The sequence below is a fragment of the Phyllostomus hastatus genome, unplaced genomic scaffold (genome assembly GCF_019186645.2).
Source record: "Phyllostomus hastatus isolate PE091 unplaced genomic scaffold, TTU_PhHast_1.1 phas_scaffold_21, whole genome shotgun sequence".
Taxonomy (NCBI): domain Eukaryota; kingdom Metazoa; phylum Chordata; class Mammalia; order Chiroptera; family Phyllostomidae; genus Phyllostomus; species Phyllostomus hastatus.
The window spans coordinates 49030613-49043419 of NW_025334017.1; the positions used below are offsets into that span (position 1 = coordinate 49030613).

The 12807-nt window shown below is 65.3% G+C and overlaps 2 protein-coding genes across 3 annotated transcripts; both read left to right on the plus strand.

The window, feature by feature from the left end:
* The first annotated feature begins 93 nt into the window (after positions 1-93).
* On the plus strand, positions 94-3189 carry MAF1 (MAF1 homolog, negative regulator of RNA polymerase III). Of its 2 annotated transcripts, XM_045860940.1 has the most exons (8): positions 97-460; positions 1212-1337; positions 1442-1570; positions 1646-1811; positions 1937-2058; positions 2140-2259; positions 2395-2532; positions 2663-3189. In XM_045860940.1, the coding sequence occupies exons 2-8, from the start codon at positions 1255-1257 to the stop codon at positions 2682-2684; spliced, it is 780 nt and encodes a 259-aa protein (XP_045716896.1). In that variant the 5' UTR covers positions 97-460; positions 1212-1254; the 3' UTR covers positions 2685-3189. The 2 variants fall into 2 exon arrangements, with proteins under 2 accessions (XP_045716897.1, XP_045716896.1); XM_045860941.1 differs by lacking the exon at positions 2395-2532 and having other exon boundaries at positions 94-460.
* Positions 3190-3327: 138 nt separating this feature from the next.
* WDR97 (WD repeat domain 97) lies at positions 3328-11881 on the plus strand. The gene is given in 22 exon segments (XM_045860973.1): positions 3328-3456; positions 3630-3782; positions 3951-4579; positions 4685-4806; positions 4987-5683; positions 5755-5897; positions 5985-6221; positions 6297-6387; positions 6603-6735; positions 6824-6945; positions 7163-7223; positions 7393-7542; positions 7644-7823; positions 7912-8037; positions 8134-8217; positions 9015-9143; positions 9249-9461; positions 9535-9720; positions 9798-9995; positions 10099-10220; positions 10294-11277; positions 11321-11881. Coding segments are annotated over 22 exon segments (5331 nt in total). The 3' UTR covers positions 11763-11881.
* Positions 11882-12807: the final 926 nt, after the last annotated feature.

Below are 12807 nucleotides of genomic sequence, written 5' to 3' on the forward strand. Positions count from 1 at the left end.
AAAGACTGAGCGGCGGGTAACGTTCCCAATGGCTCTCCGAGTTCTCGATCGCGGCGGCTGGAGCCGGCCATTCGGGGGCGTGGGGCCGGGCTTTGCGGGTGCTTGTTGTTGTCCGGACAGAGGAGGCAGAGGTCGCTCGCTCTCTTGCTCGCTAGCTGGGTAGATTGGTGGCGGTCGGCAAGCAGGTCGGTCGCGATAGTCGGGCGCCTGCGGGGGAGAGGCTATGTCGCAGTGGCAGCCCGGATGGGCCGGCAAGGCCGGGAGTAACGGGATGTCGCCGCGGAGCTTCTTCCCCCGGATACAGTACGGCCCGAGCGGAGGCCGCGGCGCCGCCCTCCGGTCCTGAGGATCCCGCGCTGTCCGGAGCCCGCACCGCCTTTTCACCCGCAGCGACGCCAACCGACCCGACCCGACCCGACCCGGTCTGGCCCTGCCCGGTCAGAGAGCGCAGCGCAAGCAGGTAGGTGTCCGCCCTGTGCCGTCTCGGGGCCTCTAGAACTACAACCCCCAGCCGGCCGCGCGCCCGAACGTGCGCGCGTCTAGGGAGCACGGCCTCCTGGGATTTGTAGTTTGCCGCGGCTAGGTTGGGGTTCCGCTAGGCCGGGGGTGGGGGACGGGCGCTGCGGGGTGGGCGCCGGAGCGCCCTAGCGGCCTGAGAATAGGTCATTCGGGTGCCGTGGGGCCTCGAAGAAACTAGGCACACTTTTGGAGAAGAACAGAGGAGCCTACAAGTTTCCTGTCTTCGGCTGAAAGCCGCTCCTAGAGCAGGGAAGAGTGCCTCTTCCAGGTGATTGCAAAACCGAACCCCAGGTGTTCCTAACCAGGTGGGACACCAGGTGGGGGTTCTTACCCTGGCTGAGGGGTCAGGCCTGAGGGTGGCTGCTGGAGTCCAGTCCCTTCTCAGGCTCTTTTGTCGGGTAGGGAGTGTTGAGGGAGATACGAAACCAGCAGCCCCTGGCTGAGCAGGATTCCTTGTGGCCCCCACAAGCCTGGTTCCAGAATGTGAGTGAGGTGCATGGGGTGTGGCTGAATGGGGGCCTGGACTTGCCACTGTCAGGTAACAGGGTCTCATTGCCTCTCCTGCCAGTGCTGAGGAATCGGGAGCAGGCTGTGGAAGGGACCCAGCATATTTACTTTGGCCCCATTTATGGGGAGGGCTAAAGGTGTAGATCCTGGGGCCACATACCCATGGGCTGGCCTCCTGTCCCCAGGCAGCACTAGCCCCTCGCAGCACAGGACCCGCTCCCAGAGGACATGAAGCTGTTGGAGAACTCCAGCTTCGAGGCCATCAACTCACAGCTGACTGTGGAGACTGGAGACGCCCACATAATCGGCAGGTGAGGGTGGGGCTCCAGGGGCTGCTGTCTCGGGGGTCGCTCTGCCCTGGCCCTGAGTCAAACCTGGGGCTGGCACGCTCCACGGTTGCACCTGCACCCCGCAGGATCGAGAGCTACTCCTGCAAGATGGCGGGCGACGACAAGCACATGTTCAAGCAGTTCTGCCAGGAGGGCCAACCGCACGTGCTAGAGGCACTGTCCCCACCCCAGACCTCCGGCCTCAGCCCCAGCAGGTGAGCCAGGGCAGGGCCTGCCCACTGGGGGCTGTCGGGTGCAGGGCAGTCCTGGGCTGACGCTTCTCTGTGCAGACTGAGCAAGAGCCAAGGTGGCGAGGACGAGGGCCCGCTCAGCGACAAGTGCAGCCGCAAGACCCTCTTCTACCTGATCGCCACGCTCAACGAGTCTTTCCGCCCTGACTACGACTTCAGCACGGCCCGAAGCCATGAGTTCAGCCGGGAGCCCAGCCTCAGCTGGGTGAGGGACCCACGGCCCACAGCTGTGCCCCCCCCATCCTCCCCCGTTGTCAGTGGCCCCTGGGCTCCAGCCAGTCCATGCGTGCTGTCCTGGCACCTCGTCAGCCCAAGCTGTGACCGTCCTAGGTGGTGAACTCGGTCAACTGCAGCCTCTTCTCGGCCGTGCGGGAGGACTTCAAGGCCCTGAAGCCCCAGCTGTGGGACGCCGTGGACGAGGAGATCTGCCTGACTGAGTGTGACATCTACAGGTGGGCCGGCACCCCTGCGGGTGGGTCCTGGGTGCGCGTGGCCCGTGGGGTCTCACACCAGTCTCACCCCACACCACCCAGCTACAACCCAGACTTGGACTCAGACCCCTTTGGGGAAGATGGCAGCCTCTGGTCGTTTAACTACTTTTTCTACAACAAGCGGCTTAAACGGATTGTCTTCTTCAGCTGTCGCTCTATCAGGTTGGCCGCTGCCCCTCACTGTAGCTCCCTGTTTGGCCCACCCTACTTCCGACTTGGTTCTCCTTGGACATCCTCCCTGGGGTCAACAGCAGGCCAGGGTGGGCAGTCCTAAGACCAGTTCCCCAACTCCCCCAGTGGATCCACGTACACACCCTCGGAGGTGGGCAATGAGTTGGACATGGAGCTGGGGGAGGAGGAGGAGGAGGAGGAGGAAGAACTCAGAGGTGGAGGCAGTGAGGGCGGACCTGAGGAGACCAGCCCCATGGAGGACAGGTGTGTGATGGTGGCGGTGGCCTGGCTTCCTGGAGCCTGGGGTGGGCAGGACAGGGTGGGGCTTCTCTGCCCAGGGGCGTCTCCTGGGTGTTAGCTCCTCAAGGCTGGCTGTGTCTCCCCCTCTGCCTAGGGTCCCAGTGATCTGTATGTGAGGAGGAGGAGCAGAGGCCTCAGCTTCGTCTAGCTTCAGCCAGCGCCTGGGCCTGCCCACCTGAGGGGCCCCAGGGCCTCCCCAGCTGCTGGCCAGACCCTGGCGCTGCCACAGCTCCAGCGCTGCCCATTTAGCCCTTTGGCTCCAGCCTTTGGACGGCCACTTACCCCACAGGCTCTGCTGCCCACACTGTGGCTGGACTGGACAGACGGCACAAGGCCTGGTGGGCACAGCCACTGCCCTGCCCAGACGAGCTGACACGGGCAGGGGCAGCTGGGCCACAGAGTTTATTTTTGTATTTTGTATGGGGTCAGGCCTGAGCCTGCACACTCCAGCCCGAAGGGCCTGAGACCCCGCAAGCAGGCCCCAGTGGTCATCTGCCCTGGGCTTGAGCTGGCTCTTGGAGCCCACCTATACTCCCCACCTTGCCCAGTGGGCAGCGTGCACTGAGTGTCACTTTGCTGCAGCTTGTTTGTTTCCAATAAAAGTTTATGTGACTTACTGTGGACCTGGGCTCTCTTTGGGGTGCGGTGGGGCAGGGCGGGGTGGGGGCGGGGCCTGTGTCGGGGGTGGGGCCTGTACCACCTGGTATCCTAGCAACAGACACAGGAGACTGTTAAGCTGCCTAGACCTGGGAAATGGAGATGGATGTATTGGATACAAGCAGTCCCTTTTCAGTAGAAGGCGACAGCCTGACCCTGGACTCAGACCTGTATGAAGCTGACAGCTATGACATCCCAGACCCTGGGCTGCTCAGAGAAAATGGTGAGGTGGTCTGGCCTCGGCCTCACGACGACCAGCCTAAAAGCAGCCCTCCCTCAGGCGTGGGCGCTTTCCACCAGGAATGCAGTGCCCCATGGACAGTCCCCTAGCCCACAGGACCCCCCAAAAGGCCCTGCTGCCCACAGCCTCTGGGTGGGGGGAGCCCAAGGCCACACAGTGACAGTGCTTCCACCACTGGCCCACAGAGCCATCATCCTCAGAGCCGGACTCAAAGCTTTTTACCAGGAGCTCCCAGTGGCGCAATATGACCCCCAGCGCCCGTGCCCGCAAGCTGTGGCTGCTGCTGCGTACAAGCCTCCACAGCTTTGTGGAAAAGGTGCGACTGGCCCCTGGCATCTGCCTAGAAGCCTCTTTCCTGGTCCAGCTCTTCCCCTAGGGGTCCCTATCATGATCCCAGCCCATCCTCTTGGCTACCCCAGGCGGGTGCAAGGCCTCTCCTGGGTGTCCCCAAGTTGACTGCAGGTCTGCCTGCCCCTGCCCGCAGGAAAAGAGATCCGAGTTGCGTGTGGCTTGCCTGACACACGGACTGGAGCCACTGCGCCGCCTGGAGGTGGCAGCAGGGCTATGCTCCGTGGCACAGGACCCAGTGGGTAGACGTTTCGTGGTGCTGGACAGCGCAGGTTGCCTGCACCTGCACAGAAAGGACGGCTGGGCGCAGGAGAAGCTGCTGGCCCCCATTGCCCTCAGGGGACTGGTGGCAGTGCCAGGCCCGCCAGACTCTGTGAGCCGCTTTGTGGGCTGGGGTCCCGCAGGGCTGGCCATACTGAGGCCGGACCTCAGCCTGCTGTGGCTGAGTGAGCCAAGGGTGGGTCGGGCACCCCACCACGAGCCCATCTGCTGCCTGCCGGTGCCTAACTTGGGGCTGCTGCTAGTAGCGGAAGCAAGCGGTGGCCTGGCACTCTGGAAGTTCCGTTTAGGGGGTCGCTGTCTGGTGCCTACTGGGTCACCTGTACATCCTCCGCCAAGCTCCACCCATGTGCTCGCTGGTCTGGCTCTGGGGCCCCCGCTTCCCCACCAGCCTCCACACTGCTTCGCAGCCTACGGCTCAGCCGTACTCACCTTTGACCTGCACACCTGGGCTGTCGTGGATGTGCACCAGAAGCTGCACAAAACGTAAGGGGGACCCGGGGATGAGTCCTCGTGGGAAAGCCGGTCACGGCAGGGGTGCGGGCACACTTACCCGAAGTGGTGCTGAGTCGGCGTGGCCTTCGTCCCCAGCACCATCTCCGACCTGGCGTACTGTGAAGAGGTGGAGGTCATGGTGACGGCTTCCCGAGACAGCACGGTGAAGGTGTGGGAGGCCGACTGGCAGATCCGGATGGTGTTTGTGGGCCACACAGGTGCACCACGACACTGCGGCCGCTGAGGCCCCTCCTCTCTCTGCCTTGCCTTAAAGAGCTCTGGGCTGCCCACGGTCCCTGCCAGCTCCGGCCATGCTTCTCTGCTGGTCGTAACCCGAGCCAACAGCTTCCCTTTCCTTTGTCCCTCGAGTGCCCCAGTGACCTGCACCCCTCCCGCAGGCCCCGTGACAGCTCTGGCCGTGCTCCCGAACACACCCCTGGTGCTGTCGGCCTCACAGGACGGGACGCTTCGCACATGGGACCTGCAGGCGGTGGCACAGGTGGGCGAAGTGATGCTCAACTACTGGGGCCAGGACATGCGGTCAGGCGGCGTGAACCGCCTACTGGCACCCGCCAGCCCCGGCTGGCCGGTGCTCTCCTTGCGTGCAGGCAGCGTGGAGCTCTGGCGCCTGCGCGAGCTGTACTCGCCACTGGCCCAGCTGTCAGCACCAGTGCTCCACCTGCAGGTGGCGCCCGCGCTGCCCTTGCCCCTGTGCCCCGCTCTGCCTACACGCCTCGTGTGCGCATGCGCAGATGGCTCAGTCTACCTCGTGTCGGTGGCTACGGGGCTTACCGTGAGCGCACTGCTGCTCGAGCCCGAGGACTGCGCGGCCGCCGTGGCCTACTGCTTGCCGCGCGAAACACTGTGGCTGATAACCCGCGCCGGACACCTCGTGTGTGCCAACGCGGCGTGCCACCCCATGTGCGTGCTGTACCGTGAGTGCCCGCCACCGTCCCCAGCGCCCAGGCCCTGCTGCCTGCACCTCTACAGCCACCTCATAGACCCCAGCAGTGCGTTTGCCAGCTGGAAGACCGTGTGCCGGCCCGGGGGCAAGCTGTGCCACAGCGACATCCAGGCCAGGAAGGATAAGAACCGGTAGGCGTGAGAGCCAGCGAGGGCCAGGCGGGCCTACAAAGTGCACACCGACAGGTTGTTGTCGCCCGTAGGTACCTGCTGGTGCTGGGACACACGGACGGCACCCTGTCAGTGCCGGAGTGGCACACATGGAAGACTGTCTTCCATACACAGGCGCACAGCCCCGGCCCGGTCATCGCCATTTCGTCCACTTGGAACATCATGGTGTCCTCGGGTCAGTACGTCCCACCCCCCCCCGCAGCCTGTGGGGGGAGCCCCTGCCCGCCCTGCCCAAAGGCGCAGCCCTGGCTCCCGCCCGCAGGCAGAGACCTGACCGTGAAGATGTGGCGCGTCTTCCCTTACGCCGAGGAGAGCCTGAGCCTGCTGCGCACCTTCTCCTGCTGCCACCCCGCCCTGGTGCTCTCTGCGCTCGGGAAGCGCGTCACCGTGGGCTTTGAGGACTCGGACAGCGCCACCTACGGTCTGGTGCAGTTTGGCCTGAAAAACAGCCAGCGCTATGATCACCAGCCCCAGGACGACCCCATGGACCACATCACCGGTGAGAGGGCAGGGCCAGGGTGAAGCCCAGGCCACCGTGCGGCTCTGGCTCCTGACCCTGAGCCCCGGGCCCTAGGCTTGTGCTGCTGTCCCACCCTCAAGCTGTACGCCTCCTCCAGCCTGGACTGCACCATCCGGATCTGGACCACAGACAACCATCTGCTGCGGTCGGTGGAGCCCCTGAGGAGGGGGGCGGGGGGGAGGGGGGAGGGAGGGCGGGGGGGGCCGCCTGGGAGCCGGGGGCAGCCCACTGGGCCCCCCTGCCTCTGCCCCTGGCAGAGCCTAGCGGGTCGATAGGGCCGGGGGAGCCTTGCCCCTCCTGCTGCCTCCACTTCCTGCTGTTTGGAGCAGGGCTGGGCTCTTTCCCTGCACGTCCCTCCAGGCTCCTGCAGCTGAACGGAGCCCCTCAGGCCCTGACCTTCTGCAACAACGGCGGGGACCTGGTGCTGGCTCTGGGCTCCCGCCTGTGCCTGGTATCTCACAGGCTCTACCTGCCCACGTCCTACCTGGTTAAGGTGTGCAGTGAGAACAGGGTGTGCAGATGGGGCTGCTGCAGTGGACAAGCCCCCTCGGCCGGGACTCCAGGCTCCTTTCCCCGCTCAGAAGCTGTGCCAGGAGGTCCCGGACGTGGTGGATGACCCTCCACTGCCACTGACCAGCCAGGAATCGCTGACCTCAGCCCAACTGCAGAGGCTCGCCAACCTGCATGGGATTTTCAGTCTCAGGTCTGCCAGCAGGCCCGCCGAGTGGTCCCAGGGGCCACCCCCCAGCTCCCCCGGGGCAGGGTCCAGCTTTGTGCCCCCAGCACAAGGTCCCAGGGCCCCCGGGCGCCTGGGGCCACCTGAAGCCTGTCTCAGCCCTGGCATCCCCGCTCCTGGCCATCTCTCATTTCCCGCTGGAAACGCCACTCAGTGTCCCACCTGTGTCCACCCCTGCCTGCAGCACGGCCTTGTCTTCCACCCATCGCCAGATGGCAGCACCTCAGCAGCCACTGTTGGAGGAGGTAGGGCGGGTCCTGATGCCCCCTCCACCCCAGTACCAGCCCTTCCCCCTGCCCAGGCGCAGGCCCCGCCCCTTCCGTGTCTGGGGCAGGCCCGGGACCCCTGTGGTTATCCAGGCAGCATGTGGCAAGGCTCTGGGAAGAATCGGCTGAACTCTGACCCCTGTTCCAGGACCTGGAAGCCTTAGTTGCCCGGGACCATGACCTTCAGCGGCTGAGACTGGGGCAGGTGGTCCCAGCAGCGCGGCCCCCACCCTCCGGTCCGCAGCAGCAGGAGGCCTTCGACAACTACCTGCGTCTGATCTACGGCCCGGCCCTGCTGGTAGGTCGGGTGCCCCCCCCCCCAGCTCTGACCCAAAGCCTCCCTTCCTCCAGGGCCTCTGACGCCCCAACCTGCCCTTGCTGCCACCCCCTCCCCCGCAGGGCGTCTGTTCTGGAGCCGAGTCCCAGCAGTGGAACACCATGACCCTTACAGCGGAGAAAGAAACCTGGGGTGTGTGCACCCTGCCCCCACCAGACTGGAGGGCACTCAGCCAGTGCTTCCCCCAGGTTGCCTTTCCCATCCTGCCTCCCCTCTGGGGACCACACGGCAGAGAATCCCAGGTGAGGCCTCCCACCCCCACCACCCCTCTGCCCTGCTCTCAGGGCCCTGGCCCCCACCCCACCCACCACTCCTCCTCTGTTGCCCCAGATGCTGGCCCATTCCTCCCTGAGATCCTCCCTGGGCCTCAGTGTGGACCTTCAGCTGCAGTTGAAGCAACTCCCCCAGGAGAGGCCCTCGGCCCCAGATGCACTGTCTTCCCACCTGCAGCACAGGGTGAGGGTCCCAGGCAGGTGGGATGCTGCCCGCCCAAGGCAGAGCTGCAGGGGTCCTGAGTCCATGCCTGGCTCTGAGCCTCTGCCCCGCCCCCAGGTCCCCCTGCTGCTGGAAAGGCGGCCCAAGGAGCTTCCCTCTAACCTCAGGGGCTTCTTTCCTGCTGCCATTGAGCCCTACAAGGTGAGACACACACACTCTCCAGAGGCAGCTCCCTCCAGGGGTCACCCTTCATGTGTACCCCCTCTTCCCTTCACTGCAAACCCTTGTGTCCATATCCGACCTAGGGCCACGCCCACCTGCAGCCCAGGCCCCACCCCTCCCCCACCTGCCCAGCTGTGATGCTGCTGCTCTGTGGGCCCTGACTGCTTGCACTCTGGGTGTGGCTGCCAGAGGGTCTGGGGCTCCTGGAGCAGAACTGGGCAAGCCAGAGCCTCGTGCCAGCTGCTTGCGCCTGCGTGCCCCTCCCCAGTGAGTGTCTGGGAGACCAGAATCTCCTCCCTTCGGGGGATCAAGATCCATGGGAGCTGGCCCCTGGCAACCCACCGCCTTCCCTCCCCAGATGCCAAGACAGGCCTCTGCCCCCAGCAGACCTCTGGCAGGATCACCGGCCCAGGCAGCCACTGACCCTTCCAGCTGCCGCACCACACACCCAAGCCCCAAACAGCCCCCCTCTGGGCTCTTGTCCCCCCCTGCCCCCCGCTTCTTATGGATATCCTTGGTCCAGAGCTGGCGGCCAAGCTCTGTGGAGAGCATGTGGGGTGTTAGGGTGGCCCAGATTTCCCTCCTCAGTTACCACAGCCGGCGCCTCCCTGGTTTCCAAAGGCTCTCTCTGCCTGTCTGTGCGTTGTGGGTAGCAGGGGTGGGAGACCAGTCCAGCTCTTGGAGCCGGGCTGGTGGCCCGGGTGCTCCGCCAGGGCAGACCCCAGGATGGGGCGGAACTCAGGCTCTCAGCCCACTGTGCCGTGCTCCACCTCCAGGACCTGCCGAGGCCCATCCGCTTCCCGGGCTGTGTCCCCAACTCCATGGTGCTGCAGCACATGTGGCCGGCCAGGAGAGTCAGGGGCCCTGGAGCCCTGGCCCGGCTCGCCAGCCAGGGCTCACTCAAGGCAAGCAGTGGGGCTGGGGGCTCAACCTCGGGCCTGGGGAGAGCTCTGCCCAGGGCCGAGACCTCCCATGCCAGCTGCCGGCCGCTTGCTCTGTCCACTCCGCAGTCGAGGGAGAGCCAGCAGGATGACTGGTGGGCGTCAAAGAGTAGGCGGCGCCACACCATGTGGCAGCAGAAGCTGATCCATTGGTCGGACGAGGAGGAGGAGCAGGAGGAGGAGGACGACGAGGTGTTGGATCTGGACTGGGCCTCAGACTTCCTGAGCCCCCACCTGGGGCTCTCCCAGGAGCTGCTGGAGTTCGAGGAGCCATGGGCCCAGGTGGGTGCCCAGGGCAGGGCTCCAGTGGGAGGAGTGGGTGCACACTCGGGTCCTGACGACTTCCTGCCCCCAGAGCTTGGCGTCCTTGACTCAGAGAAGCTCCAGAGACGACTCCGGGACGGAGGACTACTCCCACCCCCGCTGGTACCACCACGAGCACTCGCTCCTGGAGGAGCGCTATGGGCATCTGCCCAGGTTCCTGCGTCTCTTCGCCATCCAGAACTGGTTCAAGAAGCTGTTCCCCCTCTTCACCCTGGAGGTCCAGGGGACGCCTGGGAAGCGGGCTGGTGGGAGAGAGCCGTGCAGAGGCGGCTCCTTAGCAGCCGGTCCCGACAGGCGTACCCCGAAGTGGGCACGGTGGACGGCTTGGCCTCTCTGCTGCTGGACCTGCTGAAGGAGGCCTCCTGGGAGGACCGCGTGCACATCCTGCACGCCATGCTGAGGCTGGTGCCCGACGTGAGCCAAGACGTCTGCAGCAGGTTGCACAACATCCTCCTGGACCTGCTCAACCAGGACAAACCCCCCAGCCTCCAGGTCCGCCCCAGCCCAGCCCACGTCGGGCCAGCCCCGCCCTGCCCGCCCCGCCCCGCTGCGGCCTGGGCCTCCGGCAACCATCGCACCGCCTGCCTGTGCTCAGGTCCGGACGCAGAAGCAGTTCGTGATGCTGGCGCTGCAGCTGCTCCTGGCCTCCTCCCTGGAGGCCCGCGACGTGGTGCTGGAGCTCATGTCCTACTTCCTCTACTCGCCCGCCTCCTGCCGGTGAGGCCCACTCTTTGCGTGGCGTTCCCGCCAGCAAGAAGGCTTCGGGATAAGCCACCCTCACCTGTCACAGGTCTGAGCTCAAGAAGCTGCTGAACGGACTAGGCCTTCAGGACCCAGAGGACCTCCTGTTCAAGGAGATGATGACCTGGGTCCGGGACCTGGACCTGGAGTCCAAGGCCGTGCTGCGCGGTTGCTGTAGCCAGAAGCTGGAGGAAATGATCCACCACCTGCAGGTCTGGCTGGGGATGGGAGGGGCGGGCCACCTGCCAGTGGAGCCTCTGGCCTCCTCCTGGGAGAGCCCCCAAGTCCAGGGAGGAGAGCCAGGTGAGGCTGCCAGGTTCCTCGCCTCACTCTGACTCAGCGTCACCTGTCTCCCGGGTCCCCGGGGCTCTCGGGATCTTCCTGCTCCTTCCTGGGAGGGAGTCTGCATTGAGTCAGGCTGGGATCCAGGAACAGCACCACTCCCTGGGCTCCGGGGTGTCCTCCACTGGCCGCCTCCCCCGCAGGCGGAAACCTGGCATCCGTCAGTAGCCAAGTTGTCGGAGATGCTGCCCAAGGTCTCGGAGACCTCAGTGCTTTCGCCCCGGTCCAAGGAGACCCTGTCACCGACTTCCACAGTCTCCGGGGTACCCATCTACATCTCCGTGACGTCCTCATTCCACTCCAGGACGCCCTCCCTGGTGGCCTCGCCTGTGGAGCCGGGCTTGGCCTCCCAGGAGTCCCAGACCCATGGGCTGCTCTCACCGGTGCACACCAGGCGCACCTGCCGCACGCTCTCCCAGACGCTGGTGCCCTTCTCCGCCCTGGCCGTGATCGGGCTGCCCTCCTTGGACTCCGACGCGCGGCCCAGCCACCCGCTGTTCCTGGAGCAGACGGAGTGGTCACAGTCGAAGATAATGGACCTGGGGCCAATCGACGCCCTCAACTACTTCTGCGAGCAGCAGCGGGTGCGGCGGCTGAGCTCCCTGCGCACCCAGGAGCCCCAGAGTGCACACCTACACCCCAGGACACGGGGCCCCAACGCCGTGGTGCCACAGCCCCGCCCCCACCTGTGAGTGGCCGATGGCTCCAGCCACGGGCTGGGGCAGGGCCCACAGTGGGGGTGGGGGGCGGGCACTGAGGGCCAAGGTCGCACAAACCTGCCTTTCTACCACTCCAGGCCCGACCCCATTCTTCAGCTTCAGGAGACCAACATCCGGAGGTCTCCACAGAGACAGAGGGGTGAGTGGGGGCAGGGGTAGAGATTGGACTGTGAGCTTCACCCCCATGCCTGCCACAGCCTGGGCCCCACAGGGCCCTGACTTCACCCGAGGCCTCACTGCCCCTCTAGCCTCAGGACAAATGCTGTCCTGGCACCGGGAAGGCCTCACCCTCGAAGGCCCCATCCGGACACTGAAGCTGCCGCTGCCTCGGGTGGAAGTGCGGCCTTTCCCCGCGGACTGGCCCCGGCCTGCCCGTCCACTGCCACCCCTGCTCCTGCAGCCTGCCCTGCAGCGCTACTTCCTGCCAGACCACGCCGACCCCCGCAACTACAGCTGACCTGCTGGCGGCCTAGGCCTGACCCCGCTCCCAGCCAGCCTCCCCTTCCCTCCAGCAGGGGCTCGGGACACAGCTCTTCACTGGGCCGTTTGCCCCTGGCCCAGGCGTGGGCTGCAATAAAGTCCAGCCAGCAAAGTGGATGCCACATCTGTCTTTGGGGGCTACTGGGGTGCGCAGTGAGGTCTGGCTGGTGATGTGGGTGGGACTGGATCTGGGGTGTGGTCGGTCCATGGGGGGACAGCCAAGCTGGCGTGCTGGACCTATCTACCCAGGTGGGGTCCCCTCGTGTGGACTCAGCCCTGCTGCTCAGGCACTCAGCCAGGGCTCATCAGTCACCTACTGGGGGCAGGATGGGAGCGGGGACGAAGCAGCCAAGCAGCGGCCAGACACTCTGGGGAGAAGCGGATGTCTCGCTGCCCCAGGTGTGGGTGGGGTTTGTTGCCTTTCGGCTGGAAGGAAGAACCAGTGAAGGGACACCGCCTGCTTCATCCAAGAACCAATAAGGGGGCAGTATCCTCTGGACCCCTCAACCTCAACACCCCCAAGCGACAGACCTTGTCTGTGAAGTGCAGGGTCTGGAGCATCTCCTGACTGCCGTGGCCGCACAGGGACCCACGTGCGCGCTGGCTGCTTGGCCCGTCCCGGGCAAGGGCCCGTCTGGTTTTCACACCCTCCTGCTGGGCCGCCTGAGCAGCTCGCTCCCTCTCTCTCTCTCTCTCTCTCTCTCTCTCTCTCTCTCCTGTGACTGTTCTCCCCCTCCGACTCCACAGGCTCCTTCTCATAAGCTTTATGGTTACCGTTGGCCTCCCGCACCTTCCCCACAGCCCCGGAGCTGGGCAGCAGTCTGGATGTGGGGCTGCCGGGTGGGTGGCTCTCTCAAGGCCAACCAGGGCCAGGAGCGCCCAACCCGGAGAGCTTCGGGGCTGGGCGTTTTCATGAAAGGGGCTCTGCGGCCCATGGCGGTCTGCGTCTACGGGCGTTCGTGGTTTAAATTATAAAGCAATAAATGCTTTGAACATTAAAAACATGTGAAAGTCAGGCAAGT

Coding starts and splice junctions, on each gene's coding strand:
- MAF1 (XM_045860940.1), top strand. CDS start 1,255: ATGAAGCTGTTGGAGAACTCCAGCTTCGAGGCCATCAACTCACAGCTG. Junction 1,338..1,441: donor GACGCCCACATAATCGGCAG/GTGAGGGTGGGG, acceptor TGCACCCCGCAG/GATCGAGAGCTACTCCTGCA. Junction 1,812..1,936: donor GGGAGCCCAGCCTCAGCTGG/GTGAGGGACCCA, acceptor TGACCGTCCTAG/GTGGTGAACTCGGTCAACTG.